This window comes from Neoarthrinium moseri, assembly GCF_022829205.1.
Source record: "Neoarthrinium moseri strain CBS 164.80 chromosome Unknown scaffold107_Wmoseri_CBS_16480, whole genome shotgun sequence".
NCBI lineage: Eukaryota > Fungi > Ascomycota > Sordariomycetes > Amphisphaeriales > Apiosporaceae > Neoarthrinium > Neoarthrinium moseri.
Genome location: NW_026055221.1, coordinates 1 through 25,725, shown reverse-complemented (window position 1 = coordinate 25,725; position 25,725 = coordinate 1). Strand labels below are relative to the sequence as shown.

General features: G+C 54.6%; 8 protein-coding genes across 8 annotated transcripts; 3 read left to right on the top strand and 5 right to left on the bottom strand.

Annotated features, from left to right (window-relative positions):
- Nucleotides 1–3,821: 3,821 nt before the first annotated feature.
- On the top strand, nt 3,822–4,680 carry JN550_013207 (uncharacterized protein; the record flags this gene model as incomplete). The annotated part of the gene is made up of 2 exons (XM_049311768.1): nt 3,822–4,283; nt 4,348–4,680. 2 exons carry the CDS (start codon nt 3,822–3,824, stop codon nt 4,678–4,680), a joined length of 795 nt encoding a protein of 264 aa, XP_049164807.1.
- A 610-nt stretch (nt 4,681–5,290) lies between these two features.
- Nucleotides 5,291–9,014, bottom strand: JN550_013206 (uncharacterized protein; the record flags this gene model as incomplete). The annotated part of the gene is made up of 4 exons (XM_049311767.1): nt 5,291–5,330; nt 5,391–5,491; nt 5,561–8,854; nt 8,907–9,014. The coding sequence occupies 4 exons, from the start codon at nt 9,012–9,014 to the stop codon at nt 5,291–5,293; spliced, it is 3,543 nt and encodes a 1,180-aa protein (XP_049164806.1).
- Nucleotides 9,015–9,926: 912 nt separating this feature from the next.
- Nucleotides 9,927–11,840, top strand: JN550_013205 (uncharacterized protein; the record flags this gene model as incomplete). Its single annotated transcript, XM_049311766.1, has 1 exon — nt 9,927–11,840. The coding sequence occupies one exon, from the start codon at nt 9,927–9,929 to the stop codon at nt 11,838–11,840; it is 1,914 nt and encodes a 637-aa protein (XP_049164805.1).
- An 839-nt stretch (nt 11,841–12,679) lies between these two features.
- Nucleotides 12,680–15,174, top strand: JN550_013204 (uncharacterized protein; the record flags this gene model as incomplete). The annotated part of the gene is made up of 2 exons (XM_049311765.1): nt 12,680–14,891; nt 14,954–15,174. The coding sequence occupies 2 exons, from the start codon at nt 12,680–12,682 to the stop codon at nt 15,172–15,174; spliced, it is 2,433 nt and encodes an 810-aa protein (XP_049164804.1).
- Nucleotides 15,175–15,568: 394 nt separating this feature from the next.
- On the bottom strand, nt 15,569–16,246 carry JN550_013203 (uncharacterized protein; the record flags this gene model as incomplete). The annotated part of the gene is made up of 2 exons (XM_049311764.1): nt 15,569–15,966; nt 16,063–16,246. The coding sequence occupies 2 exons, from the start codon at nt 16,244–16,246 to the stop codon at nt 15,569–15,571; spliced, it is 582 nt and encodes a 193-aa protein (XP_049164803.1).
- An 817-nt stretch (nt 16,247–17,063) lies between these two features.
- Nucleotides 17,064–18,251, bottom strand: JN550_013202 (uncharacterized protein; the record flags this gene model as incomplete). Its single annotated transcript, XM_049311763.1, has 4 exons — nt 17,064–17,175; nt 17,233–17,419; nt 17,490–17,587; nt 17,647–18,251. 4 exons carry the CDS (start codon nt 18,249–18,251, stop codon nt 17,064–17,066), a joined length of 1,002 nt encoding a protein of 333 aa, XP_049164802.1.
- A 1,630-nt stretch (nt 18,252–19,881) lies between these two features.
- Nucleotides 19,882–20,621, bottom strand: JN550_013201 (uncharacterized protein; the record flags this gene model as incomplete). The annotated part of the gene is made up of 2 exons (XM_049311762.1): nt 19,882–20,412; nt 20,466–20,621. 2 exons carry the CDS (start codon nt 20,619–20,621, stop codon nt 19,882–19,884), a joined length of 687 nt encoding a protein of 228 aa, XP_049164801.1.
- Nucleotides 20,622–23,136: 2,515 nt separating this feature from the next.
- JN550_013200 (uncharacterized protein) lies at nt 23,137–24,332 on the bottom strand (the record flags this gene model as incomplete). Its single annotated transcript, XM_049311761.1, has 3 exons — nt 23,137–23,198; nt 23,547–23,894; nt 23,945–24,332. The coding sequence occupies 3 exons, from the start codon at nt 24,330–24,332 to the stop codon at nt 23,137–23,139; spliced, it is 798 nt and encodes a 265-aa protein (XP_049164800.1).
- Between the last annotated feature and the right edge of the window lie 1,393 nt (nt 24,333–25,725).

Sequence of the window (25,725 nt, the reverse complement as noted above, 5' to 3'; positions counted from 1 at the left end):
TGTGGTACAGTATAAGCCAACATGCACTACACTCTGAGCGCCGTGACTGTGAATAGAGTTTGCAGCGTGAGAAGGGCGATCTTCACTTTCATATTCCTTCAACCCATCTGGTATGATTCCGGAAACGTCCTAGATCTTGTTCTGCTATTGTACACGTAGATCGCAAGGCAGAAGGTGTATGCGCCGAATGGTCAGTAAGAGCAAAGATCCGTTATCCTCATGGCTTTCCCACAGTTTGAGACATCGTTATTGTGGTGTGTCTCTGACTGTTGACGGAGCAGGTCCTTTGGCACTTGAACAGGTGGCGTTTATGAATCATTGCTGCAATTGCCAACTCCGTCATCAACGTCGAGCGCAGGCACGAGTGGGCTGGCTACCCTGGACTCGGATCGGTTCCGTCAATGGAGAGACCTCCCACCAGCACCGGCATTTGATCCATACCTCAAGTCACAAGTTTGGCGCATTCTATTCATGGCGGCTACGGACGTTGGCTGCCTTGCTTGACTTGCTTGGCGTCAGGGACAAGGCAACAAAGCTTCTGTGGCTATCCTTGCTGCTTTGGGGTATCTTTCAAGGACTATTGGGTGTTGGTCCTGGAGTCTCTACGGTGACCGGCTCTGAATATGCGAATTCGGTCTGCCTATCCTTGGGTGTCCCCTCGTAGAAGGGGAGTATGCCCCTTGCGTCAATGGGGAAGAGCCAGGGGCTGTGGGTTCGCATGCTATTTGGGTAACCAGTCTGTCACGCTCCAAAAGCAAGCAGAGTCAAGAAGTCAAAGTCTACAGTGCAAAGGTAGAGAAAACTGTCCTTGATATAAGTATCCTCAAATTGAGCAGCCCAAAATGATCTGAGGCTTGCCTGGTGGGGTCGGGGGGGGGGGGCTGATAGCAATACACGCCTGGTCTAATGACCGAGAATCTATACCATATAATGAACAACGGCCCCTGTGCCGCAGACCGCGCGCCATCTTCAACGTTGTACCGAGGAACTGGATCATGGTGGCCGCATCTGAGGCGGCCTAGCTCCTTTGTTGTAGATTCTGTCTTACTGCGTCGAGGTATCCAAACCACCTTGCCAGCCCCTGTCAGATTTCCCCTTAGTGAATGCTAACGGCCCCATGCATTGTGTAGATCGCTCAACTTGCCATTCAGCACTTTAGGACTCCAGCGACTTGGTCAAGTTCTATCAGCATGCCTTATCCTTCGTGTGAAGTTCCAGTGGTCGCCGGTGAAGCCTATCAGATTTTACGACATGTCATTTTGAGCAGTAAACCACCCTGAGTCTAGGAAATGCCGTGATAATTGAATGCATAATGGACCGAAGCCTAAACAGGGGTTGAGTTCTGAGCCCGACTTTGTCACATTCAAAGCCAGGGAGACGCGCCAACGGTACATATCTATAGGGAGGAGATGACATTTGGCGAATCACTGATACGTCTAGTAGTTCAGTCATGTCGAGAAGATCAGTAAACTATCCCCACAGATATGAATACACGTAGCGGTATGACACAGGCAGCGTATATCTATGTACTATACCTACATGTAGGTACCATGAGTTTGATCTGGGGCCATATTGTAAGGGATGTATCAGTGCCAGTACCATTAGCTGTCAAGAGTAACTAGGTAACACGAGAGCAAACCTTCGGTATCTTAGGAGGGGTGTCTTGAAGGAAACGCGGCTCGGCGGTCATTGCCCTGCTCAATTATGAAGGAACGCCCCTGTCTAATAGATTCGCACTGATGGATACCGGATCTGCAGTCTTGATTCTTGATTCGGCAGACGTCGCCAGGAGAGCGCTTGGGTTCGCTGACTTGCAGCAAATTCCCATCCTGCCCATGAATTCCTCTATCAGCTTGTGGTTACACAGCAGCAAGGTACTGTATGTAGGTCACCCAACTAGGCTTTATGAGTCGAGCGTTGGACAGCCGCACGGTGTCTGCTAAAGATCAGCTTCGCATGGCGAGCACGGCGGAGGGTATCTGAGATTCAATGGACACATTTGCTTAGTAGCTGACCAGATAGGTTCAGCCTGTCCAGGAGCTCTACCTGTAAGGCCAGTTTCCCGCCGATTTCAGGTTTGGCCACAGATGTAACCGGTGTGGGCCGAGAGTCAGAAGCCAGGCTGTCTAAACGGAACAATGACTATTTAAGAAATGCAAAGATGGGCGCAGTATGCGAACACCCCCTTTCATAAACGCTAGGTCCCCTTTTTGGAAATTGCCGGAAAAGGCGCAACGTGCTGAACACTGGCAGTGCCATCAGAGCCAGTGCTGGAGAAAGTCAAGTTTCTCGTTGATATCCACCGCAGTCCGACCCTTTCCTGGGTATCGTCGAGTCCGACATGAGAGAAGCTCCCCAGGACTATTCCCGGTGCTCAATGTCGCCAGGACTGCATTAGCTCCCTTGCCTGCATGAGTGCACCAGGGGGGGGGTCTGGCTGGGTCAGCAAGTCAGAACAGGCAGACGACAGAGAAGCCACGCCGAAGAAGCTTGCAATCGCCCTGCCCGGAACGCAGGATGAGCAAGCAAATTTTTATCGACCTGGTCATCGAACGTTCACCTGAGTGGCTCTCCGGAATAGAGTTGGTTGATCGGCACGCAGTTGATCCCTGGCCCCGAGGCTGCCACTCACTCCTTTGGTAACGTGCATGTTCCCTCCTCAAAGCAGTAGGTACTTTCGAGTTGACGTGACAGCCTGAAGACGGGAATCCGACGAGCAGAAAGCCAACTTGCCACCCTCCAATCGCGATGAGGAAGATAGCCACCGTGAGTCTCGTCATGCCTACCCCTGTTGCTGCCGAGGCCTTTCCTAGTTACGAGATGAACTCCACTGTCGTGCGTACCTCGCTTCTTTGGACGCATAGCACTACAACCCAATGGGAACGTGGGCCGCTTACTCCATGAACCCCAAGTCCGTGCCGTTCTGGCTATTGAGGCAGGGGGGAGAGCTTTTGGGCTCTCCCTCTGCGAATTGGCTTAGACGGCCATCAAGTCTGTGATCACGAAGACGCAAGAGGGACCTACAGTATACTATGGCCATACGCCGGCCGCCGGGAGGGTTGCGCAAAACAACCAGAAGATAAAACCCGCTACCGGTAGATACATGCCTATGTAGATCCAACCTATATCCTTGGACATGGACGGAGCCTCAATGCCCTGCTTTGCGGGCTTACTACTGTGTATGTACAATACACCCAATTCCGCAGAGGGTTGCATTCGTAGCGGGAGGGCACCGTCGAACCCCGTTTGCTCTTCCTGTTTCCTTCGGGCACATATGTATCAACCCTTGCCGCCCAGAGCCAGCAAGACTGGCGAAGAATTCCCCGAGTTGTGCTAGTAGTGGGGTCTCGTCATGTCGATGCTGCGTGCAAGGCAAAAACGGCAACGGACGGGAGCGCTTGAGGTGGAGCGGAGCGGGTTAAATAGTAACAAGTTGCACAGTACGTTGGATAGTACCTAGGTACTCAGGCAGGATCCCAACTCACTTTCGGAGTTACCAGGCTCCCAAGCCTCCAGGGTTCCAGTTAGTCAAGTTAGGCGTGACAAGCCCAGACGGGGCCTTGACGGGGCTCAACGGGATCGGCTGCCAGCGCAAACCTGAACTCGGGGCAGATAATCTCGACACTGGGCCTAACTCGATTGGGCAGCATCCCGACGCCCAACCTGGAACGGCCGAGGGGACGCGGTGCATCGCCTGGACCGACAATTTTCCTGCTATCCCAATTCTCGGTTCGCGATAAACCGCAAACCGACCATCAGAAAGCCTGTGCCGTGGTGCTGTATGCAGCTCTCCCAGACGGGGCGCGCAGATCCATCAGACAATGGCACCCTCCAGAGCACTCGCCGGCCTGCTCGCGGCCGGGCGTCGGGCTCCCCAGGCCGCCGGCGCCGGCGCTCATAGCAGCCGCTTCGTTCTGCCCAGGACCTACCACTCGTACGACCACCCGCCGCCCCCCGGCGTCTTCAACGCCGCCGAGAAGGCCATCCTCTCCGCCGCCTACGCCCACGTCCCGGAGCACGGCTTCACTCAGCATGCCCTGTCCCTCGGCGCCCGCGATGCCGGCTACCTGGACATCAGCACGAGCCTGCTGCCCGCCGGCCCCTTCAGCCTGATCAAGTACCACCTCGTCACGAAGCGCGAGGCGCTGGCGCCCAAGAGCGCCGGCATCTTCGGCGGCCCTGCTGCCGCGCAGGCCCAGGCGGTGCCGGTGGAGGCCAAGGTTGAGCGCCTCACCTGGGAGAGGCTGCAGGAGAACCGCGACGTCATTCACCGCTGGCAAGAGGTACGGGCCCATCGCTAGCCCCGCCATCTTTGCTCGAGTAGACTAACATGTGAATCCCACAAAGGCTCTCGCAATCATGGCCCAGCCATCTCTCGTTCCGGCCTCCCTGCACGAGCTTGCCCTCCTGGCCGACGAGATCTACCACCTGTCCGGCGACAAGTCGGTCGACCCGAGCTGGTACACGAAGCGGGCCTCCCTCTCCACCATCTACGCCTCGGCCGAGCTGTTCATGACGAACGACCGGTCCCCCGGCTTCGGCGAGACCCGGGCGTTCCTGCAGAGACGGCTGAAGGAGAGCTCGGGCGTCGGTGCGGTGCTGGGCAACGTTGCACAGTGGGTCAGCTTCACAGCGGCGGCGGGGGTCAACGTGCTCAGAAGCAAGGGCGCCAGGATATAACACTGGAGATCCAGAGTACGGGGTGACCCGACGAGAAATAGATAGACCCGGTCTCTGTGTATTTTACATGTATAAGTCCAAGTGTAGCATATTGTATGTTGTATGCTGGGGGGCAAGCGCAGATTCGCAACAAGCATGGCCGGCCCCCATGTTCTGATTAAATCAAGCGGCGACGCACTAGAAAGAAAAAGACCACTTAACCACACGCCAGATGGCACTGCCGCCCGCGCTCGAGGCGTGAACACGAACTCGGAATCAGAAGGGCACAGATGTCTTTATGAAGATGTGAAATCACAGTCGCCATCGACTCAGGTATATTGCGTTCCACAAATATATGCAGAGAAACCTGCCATGACGCCGCATCTCCTATGTACCAGGCTCTCAATCCATGGCGATATACCGGTGTGGAAAAGCAGTCCGGACCGGGCGGCCCCCAAAGAATTGCCGTGGCCTATCATTGACGCCAGAACCCCCCCCCCCCTTTTTTTATACCTCATGATGTATGCTCCATTGAGCATCGCGCCATTAAGAAAACACGACAGTCCCTTTAACACAATAGGTATCATCAAATAACGAACACAAACAGGTACTAGTCTCTCGCACGTGTAACTCAATCGTCGGTCAAGCGTGTCTGGCGAGGGTCGAGAAGCCTGCACCGGTGCGTCAGCTTCAGTATCAAACTGATAAAGTGGAGCATTGTTTGCACTAACCTGATTATCTTGACATCCTTATCGTGCTTCACTTGGAACTCGATGGCATTTGGCGTGATGAGGATGAACTGCTTTCCGACAGAGCGTCTTGCGGCTTGGACCTAATCATGATCATGTCAGTCAGACTTGAATTGCGCCGGAAGAAAAACAAGGTCTCAAGGGTAACCTACCAACATCCTCGTGCTGATTGCACGGTTCACGTTGTCCATGAAAACGTCGAACTCGTCAAGGCAGCGCAGAGGGGATCCCATGGCGTCCCAGATAGCAAGCAACAGGCAGATGGAGGAGAACGACTTTTCACCACCCGAAAGCGTCTTGGTATTACGCCCCGAGACATTCTCCCTAGTCTGATCTGGCTCGACCTCGATGCCAAGTCTCTTGCCAACATGGTCCAGGAGCAACTTACCACGGAAGCCTCGTTCGCTGAGCAAGTATTCGAAGTTGGCCCGCGCCGCAGCCGATATGTGCCGTTGAAAGTGTCTGTACTTGGCTAAACGTTGAAGCAGCGCCTGCTTCATGTCGTGCACAAGTTCCTCGCAGATCTTCCTCTCCTTCTTGACCTTTTCGTATCTCTCAAGTGTGGCAGCGGCTTCGTCCTCGATGTCCTTCCCACTTTTGTTATGTTTTTTCTCAAACTCCGTAAGCTGTTTGTGGACGGCCTCGAACTTTTTCTCAATGCTGGCGTACGTCTCCCCTTCTGGTATACGTACGCGTTCCGGAGAAACCTGGGACGCTTGGGCAATGAACTCTTCGACTTGAGCTTGTTGGGCATCCCGACTTCGCTCTGCCCTTGTCTTCTGGTCCCTTGCCACCTCGAGATTGTCATGGGCTTCGTTGATTTCGATAAGCACACCGCTTCTTGATTGTTTGAGCCGATCGATCTTATGCTGTGCCTTCTGCACTCGAGCTTCAAAATCAGCGCAGACTTTCTTTGCTTCACTCAAGCCCTGCTTGGCTGCAGAAGAGGCTTGGTTGAGACCTTCTCTGCCCACAGAGAGCTCACCAAACTGGCGGCCATAGTGGTCCTTCTGGTCTTCGGCCCTCCGCAGTTCGTCGCGTAGGTTTTGTAGCCTCGTGTCGGCGCCATCGAACTCGTCCAGCTTTGTCATTGCATGTTCGACCCGGAGGCGAGCTTGAATAACTCCCTGCCCAAGCTTCTTCGCCTGGGATTTGTGCAGCGTCAATGACTGGCTACTTTTCTGGGCGGCTTGCTTCAGCAGTCTCCTCGACGAGTCCAGTTCTTTCAGGTCTGACTGTAATTGGACCAGTATGTCTTTTTGATGGTTGATCTGCACCTCTGCATCGGACTTCATGCGCCTCTTGTTGGATGGGTACACGGGTTCTTGATTAATATCAATGCCTCGGCCGAGTTTCAGTGAAACTCCCTGGCCATTGCGCTTGTTGGCATCGAGAGATATGCTGAGCTTCACATTCTTTGGGCGTTGGTCTGCCGTCATGACGCGCCAAGCGTCGTCCAGGTCTTCGATGAGCAGTATCTGCTCGATCTGGTTTGTGAGCACCAGCTGATCCCTGACGCGATTGTCGTCGAACTTCAACACCCTCAGAATGGTGTCAAAGCGCTCATCAGGTTCGTTTAGCGTTTTGATGGATCTCCCAGGGTGGCTGATGAAGATGGTGGGTTGCTTGGAGACCCCGAGACGGTCAAAATGGTTGGACAGTCGTGCTCGGTCCTTCGCATTTGCTACGATGTACGCGTCGAGGTTGTCACCAACGACCTTCTCAACCATAGCGGACCAAGAGGGCCGCAGCAGTTGTATGTGTAGTCCAAGCGGTCCGATTGGTCTCTGGGAGAACCCTGTGTCCTGCGCGATGAGCTTCGAGAGCTGCCGCGTCTGCGGGATGAAGTGGGCTAGAGGGTCGCCCTTGCTCTGAGACAGATCTCTGATGCGGGTTTCCACGTTGTCAACCTCCTTTCGCTTGGCTTCAAGCGGCCTGCCGGCTTGTTGGTAGACCTTCTCGGCCTCCTCGAACTCCTTCTTCAGTTCGGTTTCTTTCCTGGCGTGGTCATCTACCTCCTCTTCGGCACGCTTGACGGCTTGCTCGGCGTCATCGAGGGCCTTTTGATGTTGAGCAACAGCGCCGCCATTGGCTGCCTCGAGCCGCTTCTCCTCGTCAGTGATCTTTGCCATGAAATCCCTGACTTCGGCATCAGCCGCCCTGATCTGCTCGCGAACTTCACGCTCCTCGTGATGAACCTTTAGTACTGCTTCCTTGGCCTTGTTGTAGACTTCGGCTGCCTGCTCCTTTTTGCCCTCCAGATCAGGCCCTTCTTGTCGCAATTCCTCGGCGGCCTCGGCTGCTGCACTCAGCATCTCGTCGCATTTAGCCAACCTCTCAGCCGCTTGCTGGACAATGTCATCGGAACGCCGAATCGCCTCATCGCAGGCGGCGATGTTGTTCTCCTTCTCCTGCAACATAGTTTCCTGTTCCACGACTTGTGCCCAAGCCAGCTGTCTCGTGTATATCTTCCTCTTGCTTCGCATGTCTTGTGTCTTGGCGAAGGTCTCCTTCAATGCCTGTGCCTTCTCCATGCTGCGCTTGATGTGGTTGAAATCGTCTCTGTAGCCATTCAGCTTTGCCTCTGTGGCGTCGATCATCTCATGGAAAATGGCGAGATCCTGATCCAGCTTTTCCAGCTGGGTCCCCTGTAGAAAGTACCTATACTTGACAGCTGGGGTGGCCGAGTTGAGGAACTGCCTCGCGTTGTCCTGCGACAAGACGTTGAGAGGGTTATCGACCTGGAGACAATAGTACTCGACGACGTCCTGGACCGCATCCCTCTTGTTCGAAATGACTTTCCCAGCAGCGGACTTGAGTTTGAAGCCGCTGCTTCCAGTCCTGTTGAAGTGGCGCTCAACGATGATAGAGTCCCCGAAAAGATCGGGCTTGTATGCGTCCGAGCCTTGGTTCTTGATCTTGACGACAAGGTTACCATGATCGCGACCTTCCTTGATGAAGGACTTCAAACTCCCACCACGGTTTGTCGAGCTGGCCTTGCCACCAAGGCACAGAGTGATAGCCGTCAAGATGGCGCTCTTGCCACTACCATTCTCACCAACAATGAAGTTCAGCAAGGGGCCAAGCTCGACCTTGAGGCGGGTATGGCACATGAAGTTGTAGACCTCGATGCTCTCGATGACGGCGTTCAGGGCGGCATGGTTCTCGCCGATCAGCTGGGGGCGGCTCTTCAGGCGCTGGGTGGCGCGCACGTCGTCCTCTTCGGCATGGTTCAGGTGGTCGAAGTTGGCGTCACGCTGGACCTCGTACTGCGAGGCAGCCGGAAGGGCGGGCTCGGGTGTTGGTTCCTGCATGGGCTGATCGTCCTCTTCCTCCGAGTCGTCGTCGTCGTCGTCGTCGTCGTCTGCAGTCTCATAGGATTGCTCCCGAACGCGCGATGGGCCGCCGGCCTTGTGGCCAGCGGAAAGGCGCACTCTCTTGCCTTGCTGTAGCTGGTTGTCAGGGCACCATGCCTCCGATGTTGGGAGCGAGACTTACACTGACGCCTCGGAGACTGGAGCTCGCCTCGCCAACGACAAGGCCATCTTGATCGTCGGCGTCGAAGGCTATGCGCCGGGATCGCTTGGGGGCGCTAGCTGACGGCATGGCGATGGTAGTGGCAGAGAGCGGGAGCGAGAGCGAGAGCTGGCCCACGAGATTGGCGCGTCGGGTTTGAGCCAGATGTGCCGTCGCCCCCTGGGTCTCGAAGTCATGGACTACGGACAGGCGGGCAGGCAGATACGTTACCCGGGCCGGTCTCTCCCAATAAGTCGACAGGCGGCACTCTACAGGGGAACTCGGAAGGCAAGGCACTCGTGCAGGCGATCGGCTGCGTGCGCGTGCGCGTGCGCTCTTTATCCGGCCGTCTTTCAACCTCGCCGTCGCGGAAGGTCGCACAGAGAAAGATGCGAAACTCCGGCGCTGGCTTCACACAGTACGGTACGTAGCTGAGCGGAGGTTTGGGTCGTCCCCCAAGACGCGCCTTCCTTGCTGCGTCGTTGGCTCAGACGCGCTTTTCAGGGGCGCAGGGTGATCAAAGCACCCGAAATCTTGCGGCTTTCCAGCGCGAACCCAAGCCAACTTAGAAAGATACCCCGCTAACCCCCCAGTGAGCTTCACTCGATACCGCCCCTCCCTCTCCCCGTTACGGTCGGTGTAACTAATTAAATCGTTTGTTTCCATGGTACTATGGTATAGCTTTCCCCGGCGGCCCAGGTCCCAGGTCCCAGGTCCCAGGTCCGAGGTTGCCAGGGTTTCTCTCCCTTTACCTCACGGCAGTTCGTCAAAGGGTTGTGGTTGAGCTAGGCACTTGCGTGGTACCTAGGTACTAACTTAGGTACGCGACTTAGTGGTTGTGGACCACAGCTCGCCGACTGCACCGACGCCATCCCAGCTCACCACGCTACTTTTGAGCCTCTTGCCAAAGGTATCCCGTCCCGTTCAGCACGGACTGGATGCTCCATCTTGGCAGCACCACCACAGGATTTCTGCTGGTGGACAAAGGCTATACGAGCAGCCATGTCGTCCTCTGAAGCCCCGGGCCACCTGCAGCAGGACCCTGCCGAGAAGGGCAACTTCTTTGAAGCCGGATTCGAGGACTTTCCGCGGCAGCTGCCTGAAAACTGTGTCGAGTATGTGCTTCTCATCCTCGACAGCCAATTAGAAGCCCGCAAGCTCCTCTCCGCCCTGGAAACCACCCGCAAGGCTGCGCTCCAGCTCGCCGGTCGCCTGACCAAAGACTACATCTGGCAGCGCGATGGCCTGCAGCTCGAGCTTAAGAGTGGCCAAGGTCTCGCGTACCTCCATGGCCTAAGCTACTATGGCGACTCGGTCGAGGACGAGTGGTTGATCGTTTACTTGCTCCGCGAGCTGACCAAGTCGCACCCAAACCTGTGGCTAAGGGTGTTTGACAGCGATGGCGAATTCCTGCTGGTCGAGGCCGCCAATGTTCTGCCCCCCTGGTTGAGCCCGGAGATTGACGGCAACCGCGTATGGATCCATCAGGAGAAGCTGTATATAATCCCCCTGGGGAAGGGCACCCACGATAGACGACCCTTGACCTTGGCAGACGCTGCTGCCCGTCTCAAGGAAAAGCCATCTTCTCTTGTCCATTCCACCTTCATCGAGGCAGAGGCCTTCTACCGTCTCGAGAAGTACCCTGGCCAGATCAAGGCATCTAGGCACCATTCCTTGGCTACGATCCCGAGAAAGCTCGCATATATCCTACATGAAAAGCCCGCCGCCATTGCCCCGGCCGTCGAGGCCTTTTACCTCCGGGATCCCGTTTCCATGAAATCCCTCCTCTCTACTTCTAGCAAGCTCAATTTTCCACCCCAGGATCTAGTGTCCGTCAGCGTCAAGTTTACCCGAGTGCTCTTTGCGCAGCTCAAGTCCCAGCGGTTCAGCGAGCCGCCCGTGTGGAGCTCGATCATCGAAGCCGCAGAGAACAATGGTTCGGGCGCAGAGAACTCTCAGAAAGAGCTCGATCGTTTGCAGCTGGGCATGAAGGTAACCAGTGGGTTCGAGATGCTGGCCACTAACGCGGAGACCAAGGACAAGCGGATCACCAGGGAAGTCGCTATCCTTCTGCGGGATCTTGCCGAAGACGGCGAGCAGGCTCTCCCAGATGACGCCACCATCCAGTCTTGGCCGGATGCCACCCGAGACGACAGTGATTCCTGGATGGACATTAACTTTGAAGATTTTGAGAAGGAGCTCGACGGCAAAGGCAGACCCAGAGGAGCGGAAACCACGGGGTTTGGAGATTCTGCAACTCAGGCCGATCTCCAGAAGATGGTGTCGCGTTTCGAGGCGTTCCTGAACGACGACTCTGCGGGACTCGAGGGTGCCGAGTTGAACGATATGGATTTTGATGACGACGACGACGGAGACCTTTCCGAGCACGGAGATGATGAGGAGGACGACAGCGAGGACGAAGACCGGGATGTCAGTTTCGATGAGGAGCAGTTTGCCAAGATGATGAGGGAGATGATGGGCATGCCGTCAGACGAGAAACCTACATCAGCATATGGTGCCAAGCGTGCAAACAAGCCCAGAGAAGCACCGCTTGAACTGGTGGAGGGGCCCGATGATGAGGAAGACGAGGCTATCAGGCAGCTCGCTGCGCAGATGGAGGCTGAACTGAATGAACACAAGGCCTTGCAGCTGGACCCGACCCCGGAAAAGCCGAAGGCACTAGAACAAAAGGAAGAGGGCGACTCCACGAGGGACACGCCAGAGGGCAAGGAGCCATCTGTCAACAACGACGACGAGGAGAGCGAGGATGAAGAGGTGGATATTGACTACAACCTGGCCAAGAATCTACTAGAGAGCTTCAAGAGTCAGGCAGGCATGGCCGGGCCTGCTGGCAACATCCTGGCCATGATGGGGATGAAACTTCCTAGAGATGAAGATGAGGACACAAGGGGCTGATTTGAACGAAAGGCACGGGACTGGGCTGGGCTTGTGTGAAGCCATCCTATTACAAAAGCTGGCCGTTATCTTGAGGGACCGGAAGAACCGAGCTACTGCGAGGGCACCTGGGCATTTATTCCTGCCAAAGGAAAGACGCTCAACTTGTCCCCAGCCACGAAGGCCGTAATGTTGAAAATATGCCCAAAGTGCTCTCGCTACGTATAATATAGTCGTGGATGTGCGTGTACTATGTAAGTGCCTAACTAGTCACGCTGGTCAACTTGGGTTACCTATGCTGAAGAACGCCTTACCCAGAGAGCCCAGTGGCGCTAATCCGCCCCTCGTCGAACCCATGGCCGCCCCAGCCACAGGCGCATTGCGAGTCCAACCCCACTAAGAAGAAGGAGAACGACGTCACTGGCTGCGAGCCAATGTCACCGTCGTCCTTGAGCTTGCATTCCCCGGACGCCAGCTTGTTTTCCATTGCGAGCCCGACGTTTGACGGCGATCGACTTGTGCCCTGAAGGCCTGCTTGATGGCTAGATCTCTAGATGTTCCTCTGAAGCTTATTGCCAAGACATTCTGTACAGCGCAGTACACCTGGATTTGAAGCGCGACCAAGAAGTGAAGTCGATAAGTGGCGACTGAGCCGACCATTTGCTGCACCAGGCTGGGACACAACGACCGCGGTAGACGACCGGGTCCGCAATATTACGCACGATAGAGAAGAAAGGCCCGCCTTCCAGGGCCTCCCGCTCGCAGACGGCAGCCTCTCCGTAGACTTGCCATTGTCTGGCTAGCGACGGTGCCTCGTTTGGTCTACATGGTTCCGCTGCCGATCGTACTCCAGAGCAAGCATGTGGCCAAACAAAGGCGTGACCAGCCTGCAAAAGACATACGATGAGAGCTACTTGACGGCCTCCACGGCCGTCTACTATGAGAGCCAGGTGAGAAGCCCCTGGAACCCCCACCGACGAGGCCCAACTCCTGTTGACATGTCTTCACAGAGCAACGAAAAGGAAGCCACGCGGTATTGGAAGACCGCGTTGGACCAGATCGCCCAGAACTCCCCAAACAAGCCCAACTATACCCCCAGGACCGAGACGGAACGCACTTTGGTAGAGAGCTTGAAGACGCTCGAGATACAATGCAAGGAAAGGATTGACCTGCTGGAGGCACTGAGGATATCCCGAGAAGATGAGACCGTGCTGCTCAGTTCGTCCTCGGGAGACCTTGGTGGCTCGTCTGGAGTCGAGCCTGTCGAGAGGGGCTGGATAGGGAATGGTACTATACCAGCCGTTGCGTACCAGGAGCTATCGCGGCCTCCTTTACCGCCAAGACCGTCGTTCATGTCGAGATCTTCGTCAGAACGCGCTGTTGTCGGCCGCAACTCCCTCCACCTTGAGCCCATCTCCGCAGCATCATCTTCGAAACCACAGACCTCGCAGCCCTCGCAGCCCTCACAGCCCTCACAGCCCTCACTACCGCCCTATGCCGCCTCCGCCCCCAGGAAGAAGAGCTCGAGGTCGCCCAGCCCCGATAAGCGTACCATGCGAACAACTCTCAGATCAGGCAAGGCGGATAAGCCATCCAAGTCCTCCCGACGGGTTGTCTCCAAGTCAAGCGAGCCACCAGGAGCAAGCAAGGCAGCTACGTTAGCATGGTCGCAGATTCCGTCACGAGACAACTTCGGCCGGTCGTCTCTACCGGACACCTCTAACCCAAGATCATCGCCGTTGCCGCAATCTCACTGGGATAGACACTCGCGGAGGCTACTGGCATCTCCTGAGAATGGCGGCGTTGGCCCATCCAGTCCCGAATCGCCGACCGCTAGATTTCCCGACGACCATGTCGGCAGCACATCAGCACTTGCTCTTGGCGCAGCCTCGAGCAGTTACTTGTCAGCCCACGAAAGACGGGAGTCCAGCCCCATGCCGAGTCGAGCAGACCGATCTTCAAAGTCGAAGGGCAGTTCCTCAGCCGCTCAGGATGCCGCTCGCAGCTCAATCCTCACTGGCGCTGACGTGCCAAGTTCTGGGAGGAGCTCGAGCGAGGTACCCATCAGGAGGAAACCCGTAGACCACGCCTCTTCTTCTGCACCGAACAGTGCAAGGAAACGCGTGAGTCGTGAGAAGCGAGTTGTCAATCCGAAACATTCGTCTGAGTCGGAGGACGAGCCATCCCCCGCTCAATCATCCCGGCGCAAAGTCAAAGGCAGACAGGAGGAGGACCATGTTCCCGCTGACTTGGAAGTGCAGTCCGAGGAGTCCACGGAGGATGACCAAGCCAAGAAGGCAAAGAGTACTTGGGAGAAGAAGAAGAGGGCTGTCCTAAAGCACTTGCCACCGGGTGTCGACAGCGCTGCCGCCAAAGCGATTTTCAACGAGATCGTGGTGCAGGGAGACGAGGTGCATTGGAATGATGTGGCAGGCTTGACGATTGCCAAGAACGCTCTGCGCGAAGCAGTGGTCTACCCGTTCCTACGCCCTGACCTGTTCATGGGCCTACGCGAACCGGCAAGGGGCATGTTGCTTTTCGGGCCCCCGGGGACCGGCAAGACGATGTTGGCGCGCGCCGTTGCCACGGAGTCAAAGTCGACTTTCTTTTCCATATCCGCTAGCAGCTTGACCAGTAAGTATTTGGGCGAGTCCGAGAAGCTTGTCCGCGCGCTGTTTGCGCTGGCTAAAGCCATGGCGCCAAGTATCATATTTGTGGACGAAATCGATTCGCTACTCTCTCAGCGGTCTGGCTCGGGCGAGCACGAGGCTACACGGCGGATCAAGACCGAATTTTTAATCCAATGGAGTGATCTACAGAGAGCCGCGGCAGGACGTGAGAGTCCAGTTGGTAGCAAGGACGTGCAAGGAGATGCAAATCGGGTCTTGGTGCTTGCGGCGACGAACCTGCCCTGGGCTATTGACGAAGCGGCAAGACGTAGATTTGTGAGGAGACAGTACATACCTCTCCCGGAGCCCGAGACGAGGATGACCCAGATCAAGAACCTACTTGGCCAACAGAAGCACAATTTGACGGACCATGACATGGCCGAGCTGGTGGTGATGACCGATGGTAAGTGCAGCAAGGGCGCACTGGCACACACATAATGGAGGTTGCTAATCAAGGATGCATAGGGTTCTCTGGTTCCGACATCACGGCTCTAGCCAAGGACGCTGCAATGGGACCTCTACGGTCTTTGGGGGAGGCGCTACTCCACATGACAATGGATCAGATCCGGCCTATTGAACTGGTCGACTTCAAAGCCAGTCTTGGCACCATCAGGCCTAGCGTGAGCAAAGAAGGCCTGAAGGAGTATGAAGATTGGGCGAGGCAGTTCGGCGAACGGGGTGGCTAGGGAACGTGTTAACACATTCGGCACGAAAGAGGGCTTGCGGCTGTACATAGGACGGGAGCACAAAGGCATGGGGCTTAGGGAACGACGGAACACTGGCATTGTCAACTTGGCGTTCGATGGATAGATCGTTCTCGGCATCGGGGCACGATACCTGAAAAGGGGAAGGGACAGGGGGTTGGGGCTTTCAAGTGCGATGGAGTTTGATGCATTGATTTGGTCCGAGTCTTGAGACCTTCCGTAGTACAAATATAGTACACTATGTTATATACAGTTCACAAATGGCAGCCGCAGTGCTGCCTCTATCTTCCCAATCAGACCTTCAATGTCTGATAAGAACCGTGTGATCTTGCCAACCGGGCCTTTCTTGGTGCATAGCAACCGGGGTTTCTGCTCCTTAGTCCACCTCCCCTTCCCGGACCTTGCTCTCGATCTCCGCGAGCTTCTTCTCCCTGCGCTCCAGCCTCTCGCGCTCGGCAGCCTCCCAGCGGGCCCTCTTCTCGGCGCGGAGGGCCTTCTCCTGGTCGCGGATGGCGTGGCGCTCGGCGTGGCGCGCCGCCCGCCGCTCGAGCTTGGCCTCGCGTTTGGCGGCGTACTTCTCCAGCAGCTCCTCCTGCGAGAGCACGGGCGGGCGCTCGTCAATGGGCGGGCCGTAGGGGGCGATGATGTGCCGCACGACGTGGCGGACGTGCTGGGCGGCCCGCCAGCCCGACGAGATGTTGATCACGTCGCCTTGGCGCACCGAGTTGTTGGGGTCGTGCACCAGCATGTACGAGGGCACTTGGAAGTTCTGTTCTGGGGCTCGCGCCCGGCGTTGTTAGCTCTGCGGTGCTCCCCTTCCCCCGTCTGCCGTGTCCCGTCTCTCTCTCGCGTGGGCGGCTGTTCACTGACGAACCTTTTGCACGTGCTTCTCCCACCGCTGGCCCCAGAGCCGCACCTTGACTGTCTTGTCCATCTTGCCGGCCGACACGACGACGGCCGTCTTGGAGCCCATGATCTGGCGCCCCGTGTTGCTGGCGTGGGCGAGCACGTTGGCCGCCAGGGACTTGACGGCTGTGCTGGCTGGTGCCGCCATCCTGTGTGCTCGGGCTGTTTTGCGCCCGTCCTGCGGTGGTGTGGAGAGGTGTCGATCTGTCGGGTATCGCTGGCGGACTACGGTCGCATGTCTAGGTTTAGTTTTTGAACCTGTCCCTGGGGTCGCGAAGGTCAAGGTGGTCGCCGCTGGGTGTATCTTGTCTGGTCAATTGCTGGCGCGACTCGACGCTGCTGTCGCGGGCCGCTGAAGTGCGTGGAAGCTCGAAATATTTCGGGGCAGGGATGGCGAGGTCGGATTAACCCCTGCCGGACATGGGGAGGAGGCTGCAGCGGGCCCCGGCACTGGATGACGGTGGGCCCCAGTCCAGTGCCAGTCAAGCCAGTGGCCCTGATTCCAAGTTACCGGTAGTGCAGGTTGTACATGCATAGGTACCTAGGTAGGGAACTAACTTCCATCCATACCTAGGTAGTAGGCAGACTTGACTGCTCACGTCGACAACCCCCTTTCTGGAACTAGATTGGTCTTCTTTCAAGTGACACGCCAAAAACCAGACGAAAAGGTGCATTGTGCAAAGGAACCAGACAAATGAGCTTCCCGTCTGTCCTTCCCTCTGTCCTGTCCGTAGTATTTCTGACATGTCTTCTTCATAAACTAATGCTAGCTGTCTTGCTACACATGCTTCCGGCTGGGTACGCCGGACGTAATCAAACGAATCCGATACGGTGTTCAGGAGAAAAAAATTTATTAGAAAAAAAAAATATGTACAAAAAAGAAGGGGGGGGTGTGGTCGCCTGCTGTCTCGGGCATCACGCGCAAAGTTACTATATACAGCCATTGTCCTTGCTCTACCGAACCATTACAGAATATCCGTGATGCCGGGCTGGATTCTTTCCAACTTCTCGGTGAGCTCCCCCCACAACCTGCGCTGAGTCTCTTGGCCATCTTTGCTCTGCACAAAAGTTGAAACTCTGTTGTCCATGTTCACGTTAGTCTGTGGCAATGGATCGACTGTTCTGGTGACTTACACGCCCACTTTACAATCATCCAAGTACTGCCCCTGGGTTTCTGGCGCGCCCTCGGCAGCATGAACGAGTGTTCTACTCCCTTCTTCGGGCGTCCTGCCGACGCAGCTCATAAAAATCCTTCGGGGTATGCCGAAGATGCCCTTTTGCACATCGCGGTTGAGGTCTGTCACTACTACTCCTGGGTTTACTGAAGTACTCCCGTTAGTCTTCTTCGGCGCGCGTAGGCCCGGGGGGGGGGGGGGGGGGGGTGGACTGACGAATTGACGTTATGATCTTGCCTGGATTGGAGGACTGAGACAGCTTCGCCGAGAACTCTCGGAAAGCAAGGAGCTCCATCAGCTTGGAGACATTGTATCTGGGAACCAGCGTGTCAATAAGCGGTCGACACAGGCATTCAAAGACAGGGCCACAGACCTGTCCATCATCCTCGCCCGTTCTTTCCTCGCAGTTTCCTCTAGGATACTCGCCGCCTTTCTCTCCGGGAACATGGTAATCCAATGAACGAATGACCCCGTGAAGGTGAGCACCGTGGCCCTGCCCAGCCTCGCCGAAGTCTCCCTCAGCTTCGGTACGAGCAGCAGCGCCAGCAGGAATGTGCTCACGACGTTGACAGTGATCGAGATCTCGTTGTCCTCGGCCATGGTAAAGTCTTGCGTCAGCACGCCAGCATTCTCGACAACGGCGTCGAGCCTCCCGAGCTCGTTGCGTGCCCGCGCAGCGAAAGCCTGAACGCTGGCATAGTTTGAGAGATCCAGCTCCCAGACCTCGACAACGCCGGTACGTCCCGTCGACTTCTCAATGGACTCCTTGGCCGCGTTGCCTTTCTCCTGACTGCGCACGGCCAGGACCACCTTGGCTGCGTCCAGGCGCACAAAGTGACGTGCGGCTTCGAGCCCAAGCCCCGTGTTGGAACCCGTCACGATGATTGTCTGGCCTGTGAACGGTTTGCTAGGCACGGGGAGGCTGAGGAAGAAATGAGACCTCCAGAAGGCGAGGAGCGCATGGATAATGCCCATCATTATCTAGGGGGGCGGGGGTGTTGGCATTTGGCACGAGGAAAAGCGAATGATGTAGGGAATGGCAGGTCTCCTGTGCTCAGGCGGCATACATCAACCTCTTATTCAAGGAGATGACACTAATCCACGATCCCAGAACGGGTGGGTGGACGGACACTCGCGAGCTCGGCACGTGGATTGAACTTCTGTGATGTTGGGTCGGTGACGATCGAATGCTCAACCGAGGCGAACTGTCGGCGAGCTATTGACCAGATTCGGATAGGGGATGCCACAGACATATGTTGCCGACGTCTTAACCCAGTACAGTTTAGCGCCTTCATGTATGTATACTATTACGGAGATGCCTCACGAACTACAACTCGACGCCATCATGATAAAAATGGGCTCCCGGCACCTCGCCTTCTGGTATGGAGTAATATTTGTAGTGCTCTCCCGTGAGCTGGATTGATGAAGTCAATTCGCTTCCCGATTGTTATTACCTACCAAGCCAAGCAATCCAAGCTTGGGCTACCTACGGTCGGTCAAGCAGAGCCATTTTCAGTGCTTCAAGCAAGAAACAATAATAGCCAGTGCATCTACGTATTTAAGTATAGTATGCTTACAGTGTCGTTCCAAATTCCTGCGGTTATCCAAGATGGTCCACCAGGATTTCCTGATGCCTACGATTGCGTGCATAGCCCACCCCAATCGAGGGAGTCATTCCATCAATGAGGGCGCACTCGAGTACAGGCGCCCATAGGGCTGAAACCGCTGCTTTTGGGCCGATCGAATTATTCACGGTCATTGTTTGTTCCACTTGACGTGTTGAATATGAGAAAGCTTCCCTACTTCAGCCGTTTGGCAATGCCACCACGCGGCGAACAGCCAGCCAAGTCTCGGTTGTCACCATGACTGCAAGCACGCGAGAACACCAATCTGATCTGCTTTCGTAAATTCTACAGGATGACTTGATCGTACCTCTATAACACATCTTAAGTGCCGAGAAATGTAGGCCACCTAAACCGCTCTGATCATGATCTGAAGGACAGGCTACATTGAGAGAAATGGAAAAATTAAAAGAGCAAGGCCAGTAGAGTGGATCGAACACCCGACCTCTTCCAAGTACGAGAGAACCCAAAGGAAGTGCGCTTACCTCTGCGCCATACCAGCTTTGTTTGCTGTTGAAACATCCTGCAGCTATTGTCCACTTTCCGAGAGCCCGAGGGCGGCAACGACAGCATGCTTGGAAATCACATCAAGGGCCGCGACGGCAAGATACTAAGGCACCCAAATGGAATGCGAAATGATACCTGGGCGCCTTGCGGACGTTTTGGTGGTGGGAGACGAGTGTGAGAGAACCTACTGACTTCCGGACGGTGTATCAGCGTCATGTACGCCTAGGAGCTCTCAGGGTTTACAGCTCATTAAAGCACTGCTTATGGAAGCTCGTCTCGCGGTTTGGCCTTTGTATATCTTGCACTCGAATTGACATCATCTCACATTTGTTAACAGGGCTCAACCAAGCACAAGCCTGTCTCTGTCCGTGTCTTCTTTGCGTGAGTCATCTTTGACTGCGATACAAGAGTGCTAGCGCTCTGCAGAACGAATCGAATACAAGGCTTTCAAAGGTACTTAGAGGAGGACTGTTCAGTAGTCAGCCACTGGCAAACTTCTTCAGGGCCGCCTCATCCCCATTGAAGAGGTCGCTATCACCGCCATAAGGATAGGAGTCATCGTACTGCCAGATAGTCTGGGCACTCCAACCACCTGGAATCGTTCCAACTTCGCTGGCCCAGCGAGCCAACACCAGCGGGTTGGTCTGGGAGAACACCTTCGAGTTGCTCGTGCACTCCTTCCACCATGATGGGTTCGTGTACAACATTGGGTAGCGGCCGGTTTTCTCATGGTACGTATCGCTGAAGTCCTTGATCCATGCCACCATGGCATTCGTTGACAACCCCCAGCACTGTCCAGATGAACCGGCCTCGAGATCTAGCATTCCCGGAAGTGTGATCCCGTCGCCCGTCCAGCCGCCCCCATGGGCCAAGAAGAATGTCGCCTGTGTAGCCCCTGAACTGGAACTGGGCCGCGCGAAGTGGTATCCGCCCCGGATCAGCCCGGCTTGGGTGGCTTGGGTGTAATGGCTTGAGAAGCTGGCATCGATCCAATCTGATCCTTCAGTTGCCTGATGTATATGTCAGTTGTCGATCCCACCAAGTCACAGAAGAGCGGTGGTACCTTGATGATCACAAAGCGAGCACCATTAGAATAAGCCTCCTCGAAGTCCACTGAGGTCTGCCAATTTGATATATCAAACCCCTGTACCGCAGCTTGGACAAGACCCGTCCATGCAAGACTGCTAGCGAGAATAAGTTTGAGACCTTTGGTGGCCATGTTGATCAAAGATCTGGGGGTATAGGACGAATGACTCAACGAGTCTAGCTAGTGATGCCGCTGGTATTATTCGATAATTTCTTCTCTTATGGGAAAGCGTACAGATACAGGTACGAGGTAAGTCCCTTAAATACTTGAATATATCATGGTGAAGTAGTTCCCGTGAGCAGTGGGCTGCTTTCAGCATATGCGCTCAACAATGAGTAGTTCCTTCACCAGCAGGGGCTGAAAGCCAAGGATGTTGATCCTTCCTGATAATGCAGAGCTCAGCCCTGACCACAAGCTTGAAATTTGGTGCAACGTCAATGGCGGCTCTAGGCGGTCGAATTCCAGCCTCACGGGCTCATGTTCCCGAGTGTGGCCGACAATTGTTATTTTAGGAAACGTTTCTCTGGCGTAGGCAAATAAGATTACTTTCCATATAACGAAGTGGATGCTGTGCCAAGCCTGTCTACCCTTTCGGTGTCGTCTCTATTGCTTTATATGGGCCAATTGAAGCCACCAACATAAATGCCGTTGTGCACGCTTGCTGTTAATTCCTAGAGCCGTCATGGGTGTTGAAGGACGCTCGTAAGCGGATAGTTGATCTGTCCGTGTCTGATTCATATGCCTTCGAAAAGTCATCAAGCTTATGGCGTACCTAGATGATTTTTTTGTGGAACTGGTACCCCATTTCAGCAAGTTCTCGATTGTCATATGTTGCGCTGTATGTGCAGGCAAGTACCGATCGATATCCACGCGTTACTTGTCAAGTCTAGCATCGACTTCAGACGCCAATAATCAAAGATGTCGTGCAAATTCCTTGGGGGCTTACGGGAGAAAAGTCCCTGATGCTATCTCCCCTGACGCTTGGTGCGCTTCCTTATAGATCTGTGTCTGGAAATGCAAATGCAGCACTGTTCTCCACATCGTATGTTGGGCTTGTCTGCTTTATTCAAGTACTCGGTGCAGAATGGGACAAGAGTGTGAGCAAGACTTGACACATGGTGCCTGGAAGTTGGAATATCCTGTTCTTAAAGCATTGCAAGACCACATGACCCATTGTGTGCACAGCAACTATATGACTTGAAGAGAAGCGAAGCTACAGGACCTGGGTGCACTCCTGCGGCTTATACTTTCTGAAAGGCTGACAGCCCACCTTGAGTGGGGAAAGTTTACTGTACCCTACATGCAGTGAATGAACAAGCCTCTGGCACTCACATGTATAAATATCATTCAATCCTAGACCTCCGTAATAGAGATCTGGGTCGAATAACGAACTCACCAAAGATGCTGAAGAAGCCGAAGGAAGCTGGCAATCTAGTTCAAGAAATGGTGTCCAGGGTTCAACGAAACCGCATACATGATTACGGTTATCGTACCCGATCCGACTTCAGCTGGGGGACCACGTTTCGCCTCAAAGTGGAGAGGATCGACAATTCAAATTCGACCTGACACCCAGTTAGATATTCTCCAGCATTGACCGTTCCTCGCAGGTTGTCAATGCCGCCGGATGAGAAACGTCGGATTCCTCACCCAGTCTTTTACCCACGGGGTGCAAGAGCTCGGTGCGCAACTCATCCGAGGGAACATGACAAACCCGGGGCCCCTGTCACCTCTCGGCAGTGTTACAGGGGGGAAATCAAACATGTTCGTTCCAAACATCGGGAGCGACAATTTAAGCTTACTTCATTGACGGACTTCATTCAGGTTGTTTCAAAACAACAGGGTCAACCACAGGCACCACTTGAAGAGCATAGCAAAGTATCGTACGGCCGTGTTCTCATTCCCCCTAGTAAAGATGGACTCAATACTCCCCCGCAAGCCGTGCCCAGGAGTTACCATCGCAGCCAGCTCGAGTGGCTAGCCCCTTTTGTTTCGAAGCCTTGATCCCCTGGAGTACGGCTTGGGGGTCCGAATTGGCTAGCAATACAATCAAAAATATCCCATCCCGTCTAAAACAAACAGTCTACGTGCGGTGGATTGCCCCCATCCCGGAGCGTGGTTTGAAATTTCAAACCACCCCCACTGATTAAGTAGAACACCCCGACGACGAGGACCCGCCTACCGGATCTGATAAACACAGCAGTGTTCGTTCGCAACAAACTCAACCCCCCCACCAAAAGTCTACGTATAGTCCCCTTATTTGTCAGATTATGTCAAGTCTCAAGCGACCCATGCGCGGCGCGAGAAGTTGAGGCTGCGAGCTCTTCCGTTGTTTTGGTTCTGCTGTTGTTCATCGTCAGCATTCTGGGGCTAATGTTGTTATTGAAAACTTCGTCCTTGCTCCTAGGTAGGAGTGGAAGGAATGGTCTCGAGGAACTGAATCGTGATTTGACCGTTCATGTTTTAGCGGAAGAGGAATTTCAACTTACCTGCCGCTGCTGCTGACCCTGCTGGCCCTGCTGGCCCTGCTGACCCTGCTGACCCTGCTGACCCTGCTGACCCTGTTGACCCTGTTGACCCTGTTGACCCTGTTGACCCTGTTGGCCCTGTTGGCCCTGTTGACCCTGGTTCTGGTTCTGGCATTTCAAAGTTAACTCAAGGTGTTCCATCTTCCGGAATTCATGTTCACTTCGTACTTGGCAGAACCAAGCACTGATAGTGGTGGTGATTGATAGCAATACTGAGATCGAGACTTGATACTTACGGCGTTGTTCTGGCCGTTCTGACCGTTCTGACCGTTCTGACCGTTCTGACCATTCTGACCGTTCTGACCATTGTTCTGACCGTTCTGACCATTGTTCTGGCCGTTGTTGTTGTTCTGGCCGTTGTTGTTGTTCTGGCCGTTGTTGTTGTTCTGGCCGTTGTTGTTGTTATTGTTGTTCTGGCCTGCAGCAACCACTGTGAATTTCTGGCAATCGTCCTGAGTACCGCGCTGGGCAACAGGCATAATGACAGGCTGGTGGTTGGATGCCGAGGTCAGCGTGCAGACTCGATAGTTACCCGCTGGAAGACCACCCGCAACGTCTGCGGCGAGTAGGCCATTACCATTTCCGGCGTCGTTGATACCCTTGAAAAAAGCAAATTGAGTAGCATCCAGCGGCTGAGTAGGGTTCAGACTGTTGCCTAGATCCTGGACAGTCACATGGGTATGGCCGACGATCTGACCACCCTGAAGATCCTGAGGTGCGGCATAGTACGTGGTGTCGGGGTTGGTGAAGGATCCTGCTACCAAGTTGTCCACCTGGACCTGGATCTGGAAGTCCTGTCCCTCCTCGAGTTGATCATTAGTCTTGGGATTGACGATGATAGACGAGATCATCTGATTTTTGGCGGGAATGTTGCCCATGACTGTTGCCAATTAGTGAGGTGCTGAGACTGCACATCCTCGCTGAACGTACCAATGCCGTTGCAGGAGCCTCCCTGGACTTGAAGTCCGTTAGTCAACGTCTTGCCCTTGCAGAAGTTAATGAAGTTGTCCTGCGATGTCGCAGACGGGGCTTGACCCTCCTCTGCACCTGCGTCTTGAGTGCCATCAACGAATGAGCCAGTTTGGATGACTTCTGGGTCAAGCGTGGCAGTGGCGCCGTTGTTGTTGTTGTTGTTGTTATTATTGTTGTTATTGTTCTGCTGCCCTTGGTTGTTGTTATTATTGTTATTCTGCTGTCCCTGCTGGCCCTGCTGGTTGTTGTTATTGTTATTATTTTGCTGTTGTTGACCTTGCTGGTTTTGCTGGGCAATGGCCAGGCCAAAGAGCGCGGTAGCCCAGAGATACTTCGTGGACACCATGATGAACGAGTTCCAAGGAGCGAACAGAACCAAGAGGCTCCAAGTGCGAGTGAGTGAAATGACCGAAAGCGTCAATTATTCAGATTAAAAGAAATCACGATCAACGTGATTCTTGGCTAGTAAGTTGAAAAGAAGGTGAAAAAAGGGGAGGGGGGGAGGAGGATGAAAGACCAAATTAAGACCTGAGAGAGCGAAATCAATTATAAACTAAAGGGAAGGCAATGTGAAAACCAGAAACGCCACGAAGAAAGGGAACATAGGGATTTATGATGCCCAGCCTTGATCGCCCAGCACCAGAGTGAACAACTTGGCTGCAGTCAACGGGGATCACTATGCCATAAGGATATGGAGATCCCGTGCCCGCATAGAGCATCATGAAACGACCTTTTGAGTAAACTTTGCCACGGCGGTACGCCCTCTGTCATTTTACCCGTGCAGTGAAAGACAGCTATATCACACGAATCGTAAGGGGAGGCAGCCGCAGCTAACACCTCAAGCTACTGGGCACGGTAGCGCGGTGTGACAGCATATGGGGAAGCAAGTGACATACTGCGAAGAGACACCTAAGATAGCCGGTCTTCAAGAATTCATCTGATACCTAGTCGCCAGGTCCACCAAATAAAGCTTGACATTTCTTGGCACGGCATACCATCTGGACTTTTACCGACGACAGGGGTCTAAAACACTCGACTGCATTCTCCGGATGATCACACAGCACGAATGATTGACAGTTGGGAGCAGAGAAGCCTCCACCAAAGGCGGGACGTAGAATCAGGCCATGTTCTGAACAGCTAGAGCAGGGTGCTGTCAGCTCTGAAGCACCCCCAGGACGAGTCGAGAAAGTCCCAAAGCAGATCTTGGAGTTTCTACGATCCGACGACCATGTATCCACAGAAACATCAAACTATAGCCTATCGAAATCAAGCACAAAATACCAAAATACTCCGTACCAGGGTTGATGCTTCTCCATTCATGCAGCGCTCCTATTACCCCCATATTGGGGCCTCGTGGGGTGGAGGACCACCAGCGTAGCGCCTAAGCGCATGTCACTCCAATCGGCGATACTACCGAGTTACTAGATCTGCCAGGAACCTGCAGACAAGATAAGGTTGAAGTCTCGGTGAGCTCTGGGTCCTGTGTGATTGCTGTCCACTGTACCAAAGGGTTGCACAAACTTGAAACACCCAAGCTACCGGGCAGAGAAACAGTTGGACGAGGGTACCCGTGTGCTGGAAGCGGTGGAAAGGTCCAGGGACAAACCAAGCTCGCTAATCGAAGAGGCACTTGTCTCTTGGCGACAGAGTACTTACATTGCGGTCTCACAGATTGGTCGCAGCGGCTACGTTGAATGGTCGCTGCCCGCTCTGAAAGCCCAGGGACAATAAGCAGAGGC